General features: G+C 51.5%; 1 protein-coding gene across 6 annotated transcripts; it reads left to right on the top strand.

Moving 5' to 3' along the window:
* Positions 1 to 553: 553 nt before the first annotated feature.
* On the top strand, positions 554 to 19,424 carry Adgre5 (adhesion G protein-coupled receptor E5). Of its 6 annotated transcripts, none has more exons than XM_087900437.1 (20): positions 554 to 702; positions 7,824 to 7,874; positions 8,075 to 8,206; positions 8,654 to 8,812; positions 10,391 to 10,522; positions 11,934 to 12,080; positions 12,796 to 12,942; positions 13,023 to 13,066; positions 13,171 to 13,248; positions 13,966 to 14,143; positions 14,223 to 14,339; positions 14,506 to 14,729; positions 16,615 to 16,782; positions 17,403 to 17,594; positions 17,759 to 17,985; positions 18,067 to 18,133; positions 18,218 to 18,309; positions 18,421 to 18,589; positions 18,690 to 18,794; positions 18,868 to 19,424. In XM_087900437.1, exons 1-20 carry the CDS (start codon positions 672 to 674, stop codon positions 18,895 to 18,897), a joined length of 2,490 nt encoding a protein of 829 aa, XP_087756563.1. In that variant the 5' UTR covers positions 554 to 671; the 3' UTR covers positions 18,898 to 19,424. The 6 variants fall into 6 exon arrangements, with proteins under 6 accessions (XP_087756563.1, XP_087756561.1, XP_087756560.1 ...); XM_087900435.1 differs by having other exon boundaries at positions 10,385 to 10,522; XM_087900434.1 differs by having other exon boundaries at positions 10,367 to 10,522.
* The last annotated feature ends 25 nt before the right edge of the window (positions 19,425 to 19,449 follow it).

Here is a 19,449-nt window from a genome sequence, read left to right as displayed (position 1 = left end):
CCACACCCCTTTTTTCTTTGTGAGACAAAGACAGGCTTCAAATGCAACAAAAACGACAACAGGAGAGATGACTTTGAACGCCTAATTAGGGCTAGGGTTACAGGCCTGCTCCCATTTAGGTGACATTGTAACTAGACAGGGCCTCGAGCCTGTTAAGCAAGCACTACGCACACTGAGTCACATCTCCAATCTCTGACATTTCTTCTTCCAGGCCTGGCATTCCAGAAGGGTCCTCTGCCCTCCTCTGATTCTTATTTGGCCTCTGACTTCTATGAGCCTCAGTTTCCCTCCTGGAAAAGAAGAGGGGTGGGGGTAAAGTCCTACTATTGGAAATGGGGGTCGCTCAGGAGCCCGGGCGTCGCTCCGGTGGGAGCTCCACCCAGTTCTTTTCGCAGTGACTGTCCCGGGACACCTCGTCGGCGCCGCCCAGCTCTGCAGCCGGCCGCCTGTCCGAGGGGCGGGTGTCCGGGACGCGCGCGCGATGGGTCGCGTTTGTTCCAGGCGCGGGAGCGCGCCGCGCCCTGGGGCTGTTTCCCCGGCACTTTCCTGTTACTTTCCAGCGGGGAGGACAGTTCCGGGGAGGGCCCTGCCCACGCCCCGTGCATAAAGGCCCAGCCCAGGCAGCCGCCACCACCCGCAGCCAACCCAGACGCCATCCGTTCCGCGCCACCATGAGAGGCGCCCACCGCCGCCTCCTGCTCCGTGAGTCCTCGGGGTTGCGCGGGGCCGGGAGGAGGCTTGCGGGACGTGGCCAGGCGGGGCAAGGACAGGCAAAGTCCACGCACCTGTGCACCCCAAAAGGCTCTCAGGGGTGTTGGGCTCTACTGTTGCCAATTTGGAGGCTAAGAGGAGAAACTGAGGCACGGGGACACATAAAGGGAGTGGCAAAGCCGGCATGGTGACACACGGCGTTAGGGAGGTTGAGGCAGGAGGGTCACCAGTTCCAGGTCAGCCTGGGCTACACAGCAAGACCCTGTCTCAAAAGAACAAAAGAAAAAGAAATTCAGGCTACAGACTGGAGAGATGGCACAGAGGTTAAGAGCGTTAAGAAAGGACCTGGTTTGTTCCCAGCACCCACACGGTGGTTGTCAAGCGTCTGTAACTCCAGGGGACCCAACACCCTTTTCTGGTTTCCACAGGCACCAGCATGCATGCAGTTCACAAACATATATGCAGGCAAAGCACGCATACAATAATATAATTAAGAAAAAAAATACAGGATAAAGTAAACTCCACTGGTTGGTCGCCTGTACCAGGCGCTCTTATGTGGAGCACATGCCAGTGTGAGAATGACCCCAGAGAGTGGGAACCTCCCCCCCCCCCCCCCCCCCGCAGAGATTCTCCTTGGGACCTGCCTTGGACTGAGCTGCTGACTGAAGGGATCTTGTCAGGCTGAGTTTGAACTTGGACTTTCCCGCCCCACCCTGGGTTCCTCCAACCGCTATCTGACTGCGGAGTTACCTAAGTAACTCGATAACAAACAGTGAAGAAATGTAACTGAGGTGCAAGCTGGGGTTACCCCAACCACAATGACTGGCCTGCATGCCAGCAACAGGTGGCAAGTGTCAGGCAGCTCAGGGACCTGTGGGCTCTGGAACCAGGAACTAGAGTCCCAGTGGGGCACAGTTGGTGGCAGACAGCTGCTGAGGCAGGCCTGCCTGTCGTCACCGAGCTGGGTCACAGTGACCTTGGGCTTCACCTTCCTACTCTGTGAAATGGAACAAGACCAGCTGCATTTTACAGTACTCTTCTGGCCAAGAGTTTGTCCAGAAACTTTCTGGTTCACAGTTTGAATTAACTGAACACATGGGTGTGGTGTCCATGTCTGCCAGCACAGTACCCTGGTAGTGGAGCCAGGAGGATTAGAAGTTCAAGGTCATTCTCTACTGGGTATGAGTTTGAGGCCACAGTGAGACCTTATCCCAAAAACCAAAACCAAAACCAACCAACCAGGCTAGCTGGTATCTTTAATCCTAGCATTAAAGAAGGAGACAGGCAGATCTTGTGAGTTGGAGGTCAGCCTGGTCTACTTAGCAAGTTCCAGCGCGCACACACACACACACACACACACACACGGGGTGGGAGAGAGAATTAAGTGGGCACTGTTTTTTCGCTGTGATAGAGATGCTGGGGGATCTCCCGCACCAAGCACAAAGGCTTTCCATTTTGAGCCTGGGAATTTGAACCACTCCTGCCTTCCTACCCCCACTCCTGGCTTCCCATTTTGAGCCTGGGAATTTGAACCAGATGTGTCTGGGAGCAGAAAAGAGCAGCTGTGCTCCTGTTTGGTTAACTTCCAAGCCTCCAGATGTGGGCAGCCTGGCCAGTGTCTTCAGGGTAGTGGAGTAGAGCCCAGCTCAGGGTGAGGGGACGAGGATCCCACCCTGCCTGGGTGACTGCTCCAGCCTGCCTTCACCTCCCCAGCCTGCTTACCCACTAATCTTTTTCCACACTCCAAACCTCACTTTGTCTTAGTGGAGATTGGACGTGACCCCAGCCCCTGCCTCCTGATGCTGTCCTGAGTCTTCTCCGGGTTCCTTAGGAGACAAAATTTCAGGGTAGTTAAGGATGACCTTGAACTTCTCATCCTCCTGCTTCCCCTTCTGAGGACTTGTGCAGCCAGGCCTGACTTCATTTTGATTTTGATTTGTTTTGTTTTGTTTCTGAGGCCGAGTTTGGCACTGTAGCTATGTATCCTGAACTGGTTTCAAATTTAGAATAATTCCCCTACTTCTGTTTTGTGTTGTTGCTGTTGATGAGACAGGGTCTTGCTATGTAGCCTGGGGACCTGGAGCTCCCTAGGTAGAGCAGGCTGGCCCCAGCAGAGTTCCACCTGCCTCCGCCTGACCAGTGGGCACCACCACACCCACTCCACCATGCTTTGAGTCTTTTTTTGTTTGTTTGTTTGTTTGCTTTTCGAGACATCGTTTCTCTGTAGCTTTAGAGCCTATCCTGGAACCAGCCCTTGTAGACCAGGCTGGCCTCACATGGTTTGAGTCTTAAAGGAGTTACTTAAGGCAATGGAGACTTGGCTCGGTGGTTGAGAGCACTTGCTGTTCTTCCAGAAAATGGAGGTTCAGTTCCCTCCAACCACAGGGTGGCAAACAACCGTCTTTAACTCCAGGTCCAGGAGATCCAGTGCCATCTTTTGACGTCCCTAGGCACGAGACAGCATACATACGTTGCAGACAAAACATCCATACACATAAAAAATAAATCAATATTATTTTACAAAAAGTTACTTGAGGGCTGGGAAGAGGGCTCTGTCAGTGAATGGAAAGGGGGCTGGATATGGTGACACACTTGTAATCTCAGTGTTGTGACAGATCCCTGTGGCTCGCTGGCTGCCCAGCCTAGCCTACGTGGTGAACACAGGTTCCCTGAGACCCTGTCTCAAAACTCAAGGTGGAAGGCACCGAGACTGGTCACACAGAGAGAGACAAGTACTGGCACTAGACTTTAGAAACCGTGAAGTTGCCCCAGGGCCCATCCTGGAGGGAAGGTCATTTTGTGGTCTGTCACACAAAGAGGAACTGGGTTCTGATGGGGATGTGGAGGGGAGAAATCCAACACTGTGGCCCCAGAAAAGGAAGAATTCTAACTTGAGGCTGACTGTCGCCAGGCTGGGGTGGTCCAGCCTCAGGGTCATCCCAGCTTTGAGGGGGTGAGTTTCACCCGGAGCCTCTGGCCCTCCATTGACCTCGTTTGAACCCAGTCAGACAAAGACTGAGACCCTCTTAGAGACACTACCCCCATCCCTCCCCGCAACCCTGCCCGCAGTGACCGACCCCAGGACCCCCTCCCACCAGAACCTGGCATGCAGCCAGCCCAGTGGTGGGTGAATCATCCAGGAAGTGACTCACTTCATCTCCCCCTACCAACCGACCCTTCACCCTAGGGCTCCCTCTAGGATTCCTGTTAGGATTCTTTTCTTGATGCTGTGGGAACAACTCTGTCCCCTAGGCTCTCCCCAGGCCCCCTGCTTCTCAGACACCTCCCCTCCCACTTTCTGTCCTCCTGTACTGAGAGGGGAACTGGGCTTCACACCTGCCAGGACCGTATCTTCACGCATGCCACACCCCGGTCTTTCTCTTGACTTCCATTTTGAGACTGGCTCTCGTGCCTATGGTGTGTAGCCCAGGAGGAGACTTCCGGTCCTCTGGCTTCGCATCCACGTAACGGGCCGGCACAGTGCTGCACCACTGCATCTGGTTGCCAGGCTTTCTCCTTTTAGATTTATTTAGCTTGCATGCATGATTGTTTCGCTTGCCTATATTGTGTGTGCACCATGTGAATCCGAATGCCTAGTAGGCCTGGAGATCAGAAGAGGGCACCGAAATCCCTGGAAATGGAACCCTGGGTCCACTGGAACAGCAGCCAGCGCTCTTACCTGTGGAGCCATCTCTCCTGCTGCCAATTCTTTTGGGTTTTTTTCGAGACTTTTTTTTTTTTTTTTTTTTTGGTTTTTCGAGACAAGGTTTCTCTGTAGCGTTGGAGCCTGTCCTGGAACTAGCTCTTGTAGACCAGACTGGCCTCAAACTCACAGAGATCTGCCTGCCTCTGCCTCCCGAGTGCTGGGATTAAAGGTGTGCGCCACCGCTGCCCGGCCTGAGACAGGCTTTTTCTGTGTAGCCCTGAAACTTGCTTTGTAGACCAGGCTGGCCTCAAACTCACAGATATCTGCCTGCCTCTGCCTCCCGAGTGCTGGGATTAGAGGCGTGCACCACCACCGCCTGGCCCAATTCTTTTTTTAAATTTTTCATTTTATTTTTTTGCGGGGTGGATATGTGTGTGTGCGTGTGTGCTCTCATGGCATGACACACACAGGCGTCAGTTCTCTCCTTCCACCGTGTGGGTCCCAGCTATTGACTCAGAAGTCGGGTTGTACCTTTGTTCAAGCTCTCTCTCCTCTTCTTCCTCCTCCACCACCCCCTTTCAGTTTTTGGCCCTGGAGATAAAACCCAGGGCCTTGTTTCAGTCAGATTCCCACGGATTTACCCAGGCTGCACTTGAATTTTGTGTAACTTTTAACTGAAGAGCATCCTGCCTCAGCCTCAAGTCAGTGGGTCACACACTTCTCGCCGTCATGCCCCTGCCTCCCCTTCTCTCCCTGCTCCTCTCTTCCTCTCCATCATTTCTTTTCTCTCCGCCCCTGCTTTCTTGGATGTCTGTCTCTAGTGAGTGCTGCTACCTACGGCTTCCAGTGCTGCCTTGGCGGGATGCCTGCCAACTCCAGCGAGGTTGCAAGGCTGTGTTCCGCAGCCACCCGCCCTCCACCGCAGCCACTTCCTGTGTGTGAGGAGGCCTCTCTGACTTGTTACCACCAGCTCACGCGGTTACAGTGGGTAGATGTGGGTGGTGTTGGAGTGTCAGAGCTTGGGTGGGACCTGGAAAACACAGCCCAAGTCGTCATTCTTCCCTACAGGGTCACCGGGCAGTGGTGGCGCACACCTTTAATCCCAGCACTTGGGAGGCAGAGACAGGTGGATCTCTGTGAGTTTGAGGTCAGCCTGGCCTACAGAGTGAGTTCCAGGACAGGATCCAAAGCTCTGCAGAGAAACCCTGTCTCAAAAAACAAACAAACAAAAAGAATGTCAAGGGTCTGGCCTGGTAGCACAGGCCCGTCTCAGCTCCTTAGGTCACTGAGGTAGGAAGACTTTAAGTTCAAGCCCAGCCTGTACAATTTAGAAATAAAGTAAAAAGCGGGCTTGGGAACAAGGGTTAGTGGTTAGAGCAACTGCCTAGCGTGCAAAGGCCTGGGGCTCAGGAGAGAAAACAACGTAAAATGTGATCACTCCAACAGGGTGGAGGCTGGAGGGTCAGGAGTTCAGGCCAGCCTGGGCTACAGGAGATCTTACTTCAAACACACACACACACACACACACACACACACACACACACACAAATGTAAATGCGCTGCTTAGTTTTTTGTCAACTTGACACAAGCTATAGAGCCGTTTGAGACGAGGGACCCTCAGTTGAGAAAATGCCACAAGTTGACCTGTTAGTCAAGTTTGTGGAGTATTTTCTTGATTAATGTTGATGTGGGAGGGACCAACGCCTCCCGTTCCTTTGAGACATAATCTCTCTCTATAGCACTGAGTGTCCTGGAACTCACTCTGTACACCAGGCTGGCCTCGAACTCACAGAGACCCGCCTGCTCTGCCTCCCAAGTGCTGGAATTAAAGGTGTGCGCCACGGTCCTAGTTTGACATTGCCTTTCACACTTACTCTATCTTAGTTTGGTTTCTATGCTGTGATAAACACACACACACGCACACACACATAAAACCTGGGCAGGTGATCCTGGGCTATATAAAACACCAGTCTGAGCAAGCCAGTGTGTAGCCTTCCTCTGTAGATAAACTTTTCTGTCCCACCAGTCAGTTCTGTCCAGTCAGCCATCTCCCCCGTTAACCACACAGAGACTTATAAATGTTTGGCCAATAGCTTAGACTTGTTACTAACTAGCACTTACAACTTAACCCTTATTTCTTATCTAAATTCTACGACATGGCTCATGGCTTGTCGCCTTATTTTCCACATGTCCTGCTTCCTCTGTGTCTGGCTCTCTTGACTCCCGAGTCCTCCTCTTCTTGAAGCTCTCTTTTTTTCTGCAAGTCCCACCTAACCTCTGTCTGCCCACCCATTGGCCAGTCAGCTTCTTTATTAAACCCAATCATAGTAACACATATTCACATGGTCTCTGCTTCAGTCCTGTACTAGCCTGGTCTACGCAGTGAGTTCCAGAGCTATATAGAGAGACTATGTCTTAAAAGAAAGTGTTAATTCCTAGGCACTAGGGTTTGTTGCCATAAAGGGAGTCCATCCTTTAAATCATCACCTTCATTGCCACAGAAAAGGAAACCGGGTGAAAGAGTAATGAAGCTATCATCCATCATCCCAAAGCTGCCTGTGGCTTCCTTTCTCCACCCCACAGGCCTGGAGAGCCTAGAGCTCAGCCACCTGTATGCAGGCTGCCTGGTGCTCAGGCCCTGGATGGGCCGCTGTGGGTGCCGATCCGCTGGCTCTAGGTGTCTAAGCCACAGGAAGCAACACCTGGGTTTTGTAGTTTTTCCTCTCTGTGCTTTGTTTTTGAGGCAGATTTTCACTATGTGACGTAGGCTAGTTTAAAACTTGCATCTGGAAACTCTCGTCTGGCTTTCTGTTTTCTTTGTTGGTTTTGTTTTTTGTTTTGTTTGTTGTTTTACAGATAGGACTCTTGCAGGCTACATTGGCCTTAACCTTCCTATGTAGCCAAGGATAACCTCAAACTTCTGATCCTCTTGTAACTTAACCGCTTCCCAAATATTGGGATTACAGGCATGCGTCCCATGCTCTACTTTGTGAAATTTATTGTTGTTGTTTGCTTAATGTTTTTAAAGATCTATTTATGTATTCTGTGTATATGCATGTTCTGCCTGCATGGATGTCTGAACACCAGAAGAGGGCATCAGATTCCATTAAAGACAGTTGTGAGCTACCATGTGGGTGCTGGGAATTGAACTCATGACCTCTGGAAGAACAGTCAGTGCTCTTAACTGCTGAGCCATCTCCCCAGCCCTGGTTGATTTTTTTTTTTTTTTGAGATGGGAATCTCAGTATGTAGCCCAGGGTTGGCCTTGAGCTCCTAATTCTCCTTCCTCAACATTCTGCATGACTGAATTATAAGCAAGTGTCATTATCCTTGCCTGCTGGGTCAGTTTTGAGTATTAACTACAGAATCTTAGCCCGGGCAGGATCCGCACCCACTCCCACAGACACACAGCTTTGACTGCCTGTCCCCGCTCTGGGTTCGGCTGACCATCTTTGCTTTGTTGCAGTGATGTGCATCCCACTGAGCCTGTCAGGAACCCAAACTCAGAAGACTGAAGGTAAGGCCATTGGACACAAGGGCTCCAAGGCCAGAGCTGGGGAGGGAATCCCAGCTGACCACAGAGCCTCAGGAGCAGATGGGCAGCCGCCGGGGAAGCTTGGGGTCAATCCTCACACCTTTCCAAGATTCTGTTCCGGGTGGCACTTCCCCTCTACTGGGCCTCCTTTACTCTCTTACCAAAGTACCTGTCCCCCACAGGCTGTCCCCGCTGGCCGTGCCCTAAGAACTCAGTTTGTGTTGATGAGAAAAGCTGTCGATGCAAGCCAGGCTTCACCTCAAGTGACCCAAATCGTCATGGGCTCATCATGAAATTCACAGAGCCCTGTGAAGGTACAGAGGCCTGGGGTGGGCACATGGAGAGATGACAAGGTGTGGTCTGGGGCCAGGGGTCTCAGCTACGTCAACTACAGAAAAAGACAGCAAGATGATGGGGAGGCAAGAAGCTAACGATTAGGATTTCCTGGGAGAGGGGGCCTGGGTTCTGGGGATCGGTGCCTGAACTTGGCTTTAGGAGTGGGGAGGGGGAGGCTGGTCTTCCATTCCACCCCCACACTGGTATTGTACATCCAGAGGACTGAGAGGAGCAGAGCTGACAGTCACAGCCTTCAGGAATAGCTAGCTCAAGCTATAGCACAGCCTCGAGCACAGCCCGCAATTCCCCTCAATTATGCTGGCTGACACGTCACCGCTCCGTGCTGTAGTCGGGTGGGGTAGGAGACCCTCCTTAAGAGAACTTTCTGATTTGGGAGGTGACCCTTATCGCTTGTTGTGTTGTAGATATCAATGAGTGTTTAGAACCTGGTATGTCAACGATCTGTGGCCCGTTTGCCACGTGTCAGAACTCAGAGGGGAGCTACTACTGCACATGCAACCTGGGATATAAGCTCCATTCTGGGAAGCTATTTTTTGCTAACAAGAGTGAGAACACATGTGAAGGTAAGAGCCCTCCAACGTCACCCATGTCAGCTTCAAGGTCATCGGCATTAATTACCACAGCAGTCACAGGGCAGGGTCCTGATGTTGGTTCCACCTCTGTGGTTTGCTCTGGGTCATGTGTCACATCCACAAGCATAGAGATGCAGGGAGAAGGGGACATTCAGGACCCCCTGCTCAGGCCTCATTCTGATACCTGAGTGTGGCCCTGAAAGCCCTGTTTAGTTGGGTATTGTGGTGCACATCTATGATCCAGCACTCTGGAGTTTGAGGCTAGAATATGAGTCAAAGAGATCTCTGTGAGTTCAAGGCCAGCCTGGTCTACAGAGGGAGTTCCAGGACAGCCAGGGCTACACAGAGGAACCCTGTCTCAGAAAACAAAAACAAAACAAACAACAAAAAGAATTCTAAACCCTTCTTTCCCTGTGTCTTCTGTCTGTCCATAACAAAGGGCTTCGCTCTGTATTTCCTAAGCAGCACAGAAAACACAGCATGGGAGAGGAATGAGGGATTCGCTACAGAAATCTTTAACAGAATTTTACAAGGGAAAAATGACTTTATTTACCCAGAACAGCAAACATAGTGGCAAACAGGCATTACCAACCTATATCCACATGTTGTTTAGAGAATTTATGGTGGATATTTGTTATATAAAGTTGTTTCCAACTTACTGGTTGTTTTCAGCAAATGATTACCACAACACACTCACACACACAACAGCACACATATACATTATTCTGGGTCAGGAGCATGGGAGAGCACAGACTGTAAGATCAAAGCTGTGCATTAGATTAGGCTGTGAAGCTGATTACCCCAGCAATCCAAGGCACAGTAAGGTTGGTAGCATTGTTCTCTTAACCACAGGTTAAACTTCAACAGGCTGCGCACAGCAGGACAGCAGCGTAAGTGCATATTCAGTGATTTCAAGGCAGGTGATTAACTTGATGGCAAGATTTGGAAAAAGTTCATTCTCTGAATGCAAAAGATAGTTTCAAAGCCAGGTATGAGGTACAAGCCTTTATGAGGCAGAGGAAGGAGAATCTCTGTGAGTTCAAGGCCAGCCTGGTCTACAGAGCAAGTTCTAGGACAGCCAGGGTTAAACAATGAGACTCTGTCTCAAAGAGAAAGATATACACACACACAAAGAGAAAGATTGATTTTCAGAAAAATATATCAATACATGAGTGACACAGAGGTCTCCATGGACCTCAAGGTGACAAATAGCACCCAGTTTAGAGCAGAACCCATTCAATGCCTAAGGCCCTGGTTTAGCCATCGATTAGCAATCCAGACTCCAGCCTGAACTGCTTAGAGGACACGCCCACCTGGATCACACTCAAAGGACGGCAGGAACCCTTGGGTCACATCCTCTGCGGCTTCTTTACTACTTGGTTCAGGAAGTTCAGAAGTTCCTTCCGCTCATCTGCATCTCATTTTCATAAGCCACCATCCTTCTGCCCATCTACATTTCATTTGCATAAACCGACACGTCTCTGCCCATCTGCATCTCATTTGCATAAGCCAAAGGGATAGCTTCACAATCACGTTCCGCTGCAGTGTCTGTCCTCTTCCCAGCATCAGTGGACACTGGGGTGACACCTGCGCCCTCCGGGATCCACACTGTTACTGCTGCGCCCGGAAGTCTCCCTAAGCAGCCAGCTACAGTACACCCATGGACACAGCCTGGAGACCCAGGAGAAAAGACACCCAAGGGTAGGCCACATTCCCTGCCATTGCTTCTGCTGGAAGACAGCCCTTGGTGCCTGGACCCCCTTTATGGTCAGCCTCGTCCATTGCTCTTCCCAATCACCATTCTGACTATCCCCAGCAATCCGGGTTCCTTGAAGACAGCATAGAATGGTATGACCAGATTGGGCAGGGTCACATCAACCCCCAACACATTCAGAGACTTGAAGGCAAGCACTGTGCAAAAGAAGGTGCTATGGAGGACCGTAACCATTGCCCCAGAACCCACCCTCACCTGAGGATGTCAACCTGCAACTGCCAGGCGAGACAATTCAGGACAAGGAGGCGGGGCTACACTCAGTGCATTCCCAGGTCTGTGACCCTGACAGCAGAGAGGACAGAAATGCCTGTCACTCCTACTCCCATGGACACAGCTCCCTTTCTGGACACTGTGATATTGAAGGGTTGACATCAATAGAATACATGTTCTTACCTCCCTAACTCCAGCCAAGTGATGCCTGGCTGGTTGCACACCAGCTAGTCGCTGCTCACCATACAGGCTGGCTCCCACTGTGTGGCCTATCTAGTGTTATTCCTTCTTGCCCGCTCATTCTTTTGGACTTCTTTCTAAAGGGGGTGTGGCTTGGGAGCAAGTCTCAATCCTCTTCCGCTGCACAGAACAGCAGGCATCATATGATACCTTCTTATGAGTTAGAAGGGGGTGTGCCCACAGAAGGAGATTGGAATATTCCAGATGCTTCTGTGACATGAACCTAGCCAACCCTGAGCCCAAGGCTTCAACTTCAAGCACACAACGCCCCCTGCTTCTTCTCATGAGGTAGATGAGGGTCAGAACCCCAGAGTCTGTAAGAACACTGCATTTGCACCAACATCCAGGGCAGCTAAGCACATAGGTGTCACCTGACCTCAAGCCCAGGCTGAGGCCCCAAAGGTATGCACAGGTGTACCCCCAAAAGCATCTGCAAGACTGGACAGGAGCTGGGAGGAAGAGGCAGGGCTGTAGCCTGAAAAGGGAGAAGTTCTGCAGGGTCTCGGGAGCTCCCAGAACTATGAAGACTCCACTGAGGATACAGCTCCCAGCAACATGTTTCGACGGGGTAGGGAAGCCCCAGGGTGTTCTGAGCCCAGAAGCTCTGGAGCCCCCAGAACTTGGCTCTTCCTCATCTGTGAGAACAGTATCACATCCTGTTCCGAGAAGGGTCAGAAAGCAACAAGAGGCCTGGGTCATGAAGTCCAGCCCCATGACCCAATCTGCTTCCTGGTTTTACCTCCTATAAACTGAGTCCCCTGATCCTTGCGGGGCCTGTCCTGCAGAGGTCACGTGCAACTGAGTTTGAGGCAGTGAGAAGATGGAGAGCGGGTACAATGCATGGAGGTATGAGCGGGGGCCGGGATGACCCTTTGCTTCTGTTCTCAGATGTAAATGAATGCACTTCCGGGCAAAACCGCTGCCACCCATCTACCCATTGCATCAACAAGTTGGGCAACTATTCTTGCAACTGTCGTCACGGCTGGAAACCTGTTCGTGGATCCCCCAATGGCCCAGTCAACACAGTGTGTGAAGGTCCGGATGCCACCTTTTAAGAACCTGCAGTCTTGTTTAAGATTTATTTAGCCAGGTGTGGTGAAACACACCTTTAATCCCACCACACGGAAGGCAGGCAGAAGCAGGCTTATCCTTGTGAGTTCCAGGGCCAATGACCCTGCTTAAAAAGAAATATATATTTATATATATACTAAATATATATTTATATATACTAAATATATATTTATATATATATGTAATGTATGTGTCTTGAGTATATATATATATATATATATATATGCACCACATGGGTGCAGGTGCCCAGGGGAAGTCGGAGGAGGCGTCGCCAGCTCTCCTGGAACTGGAGTTACAGCTACTTGTGAGCCAGCTGGTGTGGATGCTGAACCCGAAGGCTAACTGAGTCATCTCTGCAGTCCTCGTGTTTACTTAAGGAATGAAAGGATAAAAGGAGACTCTGTAGGGTCAGGCCTTAATCTCCTGAGGTTGAATGTAAAAAGCTGAGGTACCCAGGAAGGGAGGTGAGACACTAAGAGGTATCCCAGAAGACTCCAGATGAAGTCCATAGTCCTGTTTTCCCGTGTACATTCGCCTTAGACCTCTCCACATTCCTAACCTCTCATGTACCACTCACTGAGGCCACCAGGGACCAGTACCTCAGGCCAGGCACTATAGTTGTACTAAAAAAGAGACTGGGACCATACAGGTAAGGACCTAACCCGTTTTGTGTCCCCAGATATCGACGAGTGCAGCACCGGGCAGCATCAGTGCCACAACTCCACCATCTGCCACAACACCCAAGGCTCCTACAGGTGCCGCTGCCGCCCAGGTTGGAAGCCAATCTCTAGGTTGCCCAGTGACCCAAAGAGCAACAAGTGCCAAGGTACTTGCCCTAGCCACCCAGCACCTCCATGCCCTGCCCACGCACTCTGAGATTACTGAACCATAGTTCTGTCCCTACAGAACCCTTCCCTGCCTGGACACTGCTGCCCACAGCCCAGAGCCGGGTGAGTAGCCAGTGGGGACCAGGAGGTTGGATCCCTTCAAACAGTCTGTCCATCCCCTTCAGCTGTGCTGCTGCCCACCCGTGACCCACCGTTTCCCTCCCCAGAGTCTCTCTCGCTTCTCTGTTGAAGTCCAGAATCTGCTCAGGGACTTTGATCCAGCCACAGCCAACTACACCATCCAGGTAAGGGAGAGCTCTGGGGACGCCAGCGCAGTAGGGAAAAACCGGTGTCCCATCCATCCAAGCACTACTTCTGGCTTGAGGCACGGCTCTGACGTGCAGCCGTATGTGTGGCTACGACACAAGGACTGTAACGGCAATGACTGGAGCAGTTAAGACTGGAGTTAAGCAGAGTGTGGTGGTCTATGCTGCTTGGAGCCTGGAGAAGGAGCTCAGATTCCTGAGCCACACAGCAAGACCCTATGAAGAAACAACGGAAAAGGGCCGGGGTAGCACAGTTGGTAGAATGCTTGCCCAACATCAAAACACCCTGGGTTTACTTAACTTCTAGCCTCGAACAAACAAGGTGTGGTGGTCTGTGACGCCTGCCACCCCAGAGGGTAGAGGCAAGATCAATAGCTCAAGGTTATAAGGCTGGGGTGTGGCTCAGTGGTAGAAGATCAGCCTGGACTACTTCAGTGAGGGGCTGGGGGCGTGACTCAGCAGAGCCTTGGCAGTCATGCCTGCTGGTGTGTGCGTGCTGTTGTGACATGCACAGGCTCATAAACTTTATCTCTTTGGTTTCTGGTTACTGTGTAAATCTTAATGTATCCCTCCAGCTGGTTCCCCAAGCAACCCATGCGGCTTTTCAGTGTCTGCTGATGGGAAGGGTGGTCCGGGTCCCTTTATTCAGTTCCTGTGGTTCAAACCTCCACAACTCTTGTCACTCACCACCTCCAGAAACTCATTGAGGCCATGGACAAGCTGCTGGAAGCCCCCACGGATATAGATACTCTAAATGCCACTGACCGCCACCTAGTGGCCACCCAGTTGCTCAAGTATATGGAACAAAGCCTTCGAATGTTGGCCCAGTTCTTACCCAAAGGTCCCTTCACCTACACATCCCCTTCAAACACCGGTAAGGCTTCTTCTGGTCCCACCCCAGGTACCATTCTGTTCTTGGTTTCCCCAGTCACCCACTGTCCCTGTCTTTTCAGAACTGTCCCTGATGGTCAAGGAACAAGACAACAAAGATGTCACCACAGTGTACCACAGCCAAGCTTGGATGAAACTGGACTGGGCTTTGACAGCTGGAGCCGAAAGCTCAGAAAATGGTAGGGGTCGAGGGAGCAAACCTTCCAGGGAAGCCAGGGTGAGGTCTGGGATGTGGGACAGGCAGACAGCAGCTCATCGCGAGGACCTTAGATTGAGGTGGATGTCCTCACGGGGAGGATGGTAACGGAGGGAGGACAGGAGGCAAGTCTGCATCTCTGCCTGCAGGCTACTCCTTGGCAGGCATCCTGTCCAGTTCAAACATGCAGAAGCTGCTGGCCAATGCCCCCATGGACCTGACCCAGAGTCGGGATTCACTGGAGGAGCTCTACGAAAGCCCAGTTCTGAGTGCGTCACTCACGCTCCTCTCAAACGTCAGTTCCATTTTCCTGACCAACACGGACACTGGGAAGCTCACCTCGAACGTCACGTTCAAATTCTCCTATTCTTCCGTGAGTTCTTAAAGGGAAGAGTGGGGAAGGGAAACTCTGCTGCTCATCCCCTACCCAAAGTCAAGGTGGCCCTTCTTGACCCACATGGTAGGACAGAACCAAAAAAAAAACCAATTTAGCCGGGTGGCGGTAGCACACGCCTTTAATCCCAGTGCTCAGGAGGCAGAGGCAGGTGGATCTCTGTGAGTTCGAGGCCAGCCTGATCTACAGAGTGAGTCCCAGGACAGTCACGGCCACACACACACACCCAAAAGAAAAGAAAAACCAAAAGTATCTTGACTCCTTTTCTTTTGTGTACACAAAATAAGCAGATATAATTTTAAAAACACTAAAAATACATAAAACTTTTTAAATTACTGCTGGGTATGGTGACACACGCCTTTAATTCTAGCACTTTGGAGGGTCCCTGAGTGAGGCCAGCCTGGTCTATAGAGAGTTACAGGATAGAGCTCTCTAGAGAGACCCTATCTCAAAAATAAGCAAAGCATGAGCTGTAGTCTTGTGGCACAGGTGTCTCACTCCAGGTGCAGGGAGGGAGGAGAGGCAAGGTTCAAAGCCTGCCTGAAGAGAGTGAATTTAAGGCCAGCCTGGGCGAGGCCTTGCCTTCAGACTCAGTGGTACAGTACTTGGTTAGAATTCAAAGGGCCTGGGTTCACTGCTGAATTGAATGAATGAATGAATGAATGAGCAAATAAATAGCTGGCAGGCAAGGCTAGTAGTTGACTCAAGGAAGAATCTTTGCCTGTCATGGTAAGGTCTGGGCTTGATCCTCAGTACCATAAAAAGGTTAAGAAACAAAACAACACTACAGTCTAAGCCCAACAAGATGGCTTGGCAGGCAAAGTGCTTTTCACCATGCCTCAGCTTAATTCCTGACCTGAGCTCATCGCAGGAGAAAACCAGTTCCCAAGACATCCTCTGCCTTCCATATGCATGCTGGAGCACAAGGACAACCCCACCAATGTAACTGTAAAAGGTCTTATGTGTTTTCCCTGCATGAATCTGGCGCCTCATGTATACCTGGTCCCACGGAGGCCACAGAGGGCATCAGATTCCCTGGAACTGGAACTAGACAGTTTGAGCTACCGTGTGGGTCCTCGGAACTGAACCTGGGTCCTCTAGAAGAACCACCACCTGTGTCTGCTGATGTCTGCTGTGGGTGGATTAAAGGCGGAAGTGGTGGCTCATTCCCAGCACTCGGGAGGCAGGCAGATCTCTGAGTTTGAAGCCAGCCTGATCTACATAGCAAGTTCTAGTACAGCTAGGGCTACAGAGAAACCCTGTCTTGGAAAAAAAAAAAAAAAAAAAAAAGGCGTGTCACATCTGGCTACGTACATGTTAACTTTTAAAGTTAAAAAAAATTAGGTTCAGCTAGTAGAACATTTGTCTAGCATGCATGAAGCCCTAGATTCAAAGATCAAATGACTACATAAAATGTAATCCAAACACTCAAGAGGTAGAAGCAGGAATATAAAAGCATCATTGTCCTCAGCCACATAGTGAGTTTGAGGGCAATCTGGAATACTGAGACTGTCTTAAATTTGTAGATGGATGATGGATGGATGGATGGATGGATGGATGGATGGATGGAGGTAGCATGGGAACCCTTCCCTTGCAGTACATTCAATAAACCTGTTTTTTGTTTTTAAATTACAATCTGAAAGCAACCATTCCCCACTGACTCTTTTAATTTCTTTGGCATTTATTACCTGTTAACTGCTTGTGATTTGCTTCAGCTCACAGCAGGGACTGGTGTCCTGTCGTCCCATTGCTGGCTCCCCATGATCTCTGCGCCGAGTAGACATATTATGCGCCCAAAAGCAAGGTCCTCTGCTTACCCCAGACCCTAACTGTGCTTCGGACATCCTCGCCTGTCTGCCTGTAGGTGGAGTCAAAGCGGCCACGTGAACAGCTGATATGCGCTTTTTGGGACACTGGTGAAGATGGGAGTGGGCGCTGGGCCACTGACGGCTGCTCAATGAATGACACTGGTTTCTGTCAGTGCAACCATCTGAGCAGCTTCGCCATCCTGATGGCTCAGTACCACGTGCAGGTAAGTAAGTGGTAAGCCCCAACACCACTAGTATCCAGGCTTGCCTAGGCAGGACCATAGGGCCCACTCAAGGGTGTACCCCACTGGGTGTTCAAGTAGGTCCCCTCGGATAGCCCTATGCCCTGCGTCTCAGTTCCTCCCCTGGAGTCCTGTGACCCAGTAGCTGACGGATGCAGGCCCCCACCCGAGTCCCTGCACAAACGTGAGGCACTGCTAAACATGCAAGTTTGTGCAGATGAGACGGGCCAGCAAGCCAACGTGCCTACATGCTTCAGCCCTAATAACCTGACTTTCATCTCCAGAGAACACATACAGTGAGTGGCAGGCAGATGCTTCATGCCATACATACAAATACATAAATGTAATAAAAAGGCCCTGTGTAGAATATCCCAGAAAGTACAGCTTTCTGAACATGACCAGAACCTGAGTCTCATGGTCAGCTGGAATTATTTTAGCCAGGCAGAGTTGGCCCTATGGTTCAAGACAGGCATGTGAGGTCTCTGACTTCACATGGGTGCTTAAGTTAGTAAGTGCGTAGGGAAAGAGGAGCATTCCCACCCCACCCTCAGCCCCTGCCCCATGTAAGGGAACACCACTCATCCTGAGCTGCCTGCCCCTAGGACCCGAGACTGGAATTGATCACCAAGGTGGGGCTGTCACTCTCCCTCATCTGCCTGCTGCTGTGTATCCTGACCTTCCTGCTGGTGAAGCCCATCCAGAGCTCCCGGACCATGGTGCACCTACACCTGTGCATCTGCCTTTTCCTGGGCTCTCTCATATTCCTGGTTGGCGTCGAGAATGAAGGGGGTGAGGTATGTTCCTGTCCTGACCTCACTAGAGCGTGGAGTGAAGACCTAGGAGTAGGGTAGCCCAGTCTGTCCTGGGGCTCAGTGTGGAAGGCGACCCATCAGGCTGGCTGAGCCCAGCTGCCAGGGCTTTGCTGCCCTGCCGACAGCCCAACCCTTTGCACCCACAGGTGAGCCCGCGCTGCCGCACGGTGGCAATGCTGCTGCATTACCTCTTCCTGGCGGCCTTCTGCTGGATGGCCCTGGAAGGTGTGGAGCTCTACTTCCTTGTGGTGCGTGTGTTCCAGGGCCAAGGCCTGAGCATACAGTGGCGCTGCCTCATAGGCTATGGGGTGCCCCTCCTCATCGTGGCCATCTCAGCGGCTGCCAAATTGAATGGCTACGGACAACAAACATAGTGAGTCTCTGTCGAGGTCAGGCTGGAGTGGAGGGCTGGGACCTGGCGGCCAGGGCCACTGACAAGGTATCTTCTCCCCAGCTGCTGGTTAAACTATAAGGAGGGCTTTCTCTGGAGCTTTGTGGGACCCCTGGCCTTCATCATTTTTGTAAGTGCTCTCTGGGGACTGGAGACCCGAACAGCAAGCCTAACTACCTGCAGTCCCTAATCCTGACCCGTATTCCCCACCCAGTGTAACTCCGCCATTTTCCTCGTCACTGTCTGGAAGCTCACAGCAAAGTTTTCTGAAATCAACCCAAACATGAAGAAATTAAGGAAGGCAAGGTGAGAGGGGCAGCGGGGAAGGCTGGCGGGGCCAGGCTGAGGAGGGCTAAGGCCTGAGCAGGGAGTTGGGGAGATGGAGAGACTGTTAGCTGCAACTGCCCACCCCTCCAGGGTGCTGACCATCACAGCCATTGCCCAACTCATCGTGCTGGGTAGTACCTGGGTCTTCGGCCTGTTCCTCTTCGACCCCCACAGCAGATGGCTGTCCTACATCTTCACCCTGCTCAACTGCCTACAAGGCCTCTTCCTCTACTTGATGCTTTGCCTGCTCAACAAGAAGGTAGGCAGACCAGAGGCAGCTGTGGGAAGAGTGAGGTGGAGGTAGACAGGGCCAGGCCTGATTCCTTTTGTGCCCCTAACCTGGCGTCTTGGGCTCACAGGTGAGGGAAGAGTACCGAAAGTGGGCCTGCATGCTTGCTGGCAACAAGTACTCAGAGTTCAGCTCTTCCACAGCTGGCACTGGCACCAGCCAGAGTCAATCACGGGTAAGGGGCTGGCCTGGGGTGGGGCTGGGAGGACACGGCGGAGGGCTCGGCCTAAAGAGCTCTTCCTCTCCAGTCTCTCAGGGCCTCAGAATCAGGGATGTGAAGGCAAGTTCCGTCAGGTCACCAGCACATGCTCGAAGCTGTCGCTCTGCCTTCTGTTGCCGCCATCGTCCCAGCTTTGGCCCCATTTCTGATAAAGAAGGGATGTACACCTGGCAGCGAGTGGTAACGGGGCCACTGGTCCTGCTTCTGGTTGCTTCTCTGCCCCATCACAGCTTCCGCCTACCACAGAAACAGAAGCCAGCCAGCACAGACCTGCAGCCCACTGCCGTGGTACCTGAAGCAGGCAGTCCTGGGGACAGAGCGCAGGTCCCTTGACCTGGGCTCTTTGCAACTGTCTTTGGCATGTAAGAGGCCAGGGTGCTGGGTTCAATTTCCTTAAGCTAAGACTGATGTCATGTCAGCCATCAGTGACCCTGCCTGCTGCTGAGGCTCACGGTACAGAGGCCCAGCTGTCCCTCATCCAGGGCAAAAGGGTCTCATCGTTATAAAGGTTATATGTTTTGTAACATTTTTAAACCTGTAAACCTCTCAATGTTGACACATAAGATTAAATATCCTGAAGCAAAACAGGTGGCATGTTTGTTGGTAGAGG

This window comes from Myodes glareolus, chromosome 22 (assembly GCF_982192425.1).
Source record: "Myodes glareolus chromosome 22, mMyoGla1.1, whole genome shotgun sequence".
Classification (NCBI taxonomy): Eukaryota; Metazoa; Chordata; class Mammalia; order Rodentia; family Cricetidae; genus Myodes; species Myodes glareolus.
The sequence above is the reverse complement of the archived record's forward strand: the minus strand, read 5'-3'. Positions and strand labels throughout refer to the sequence as shown.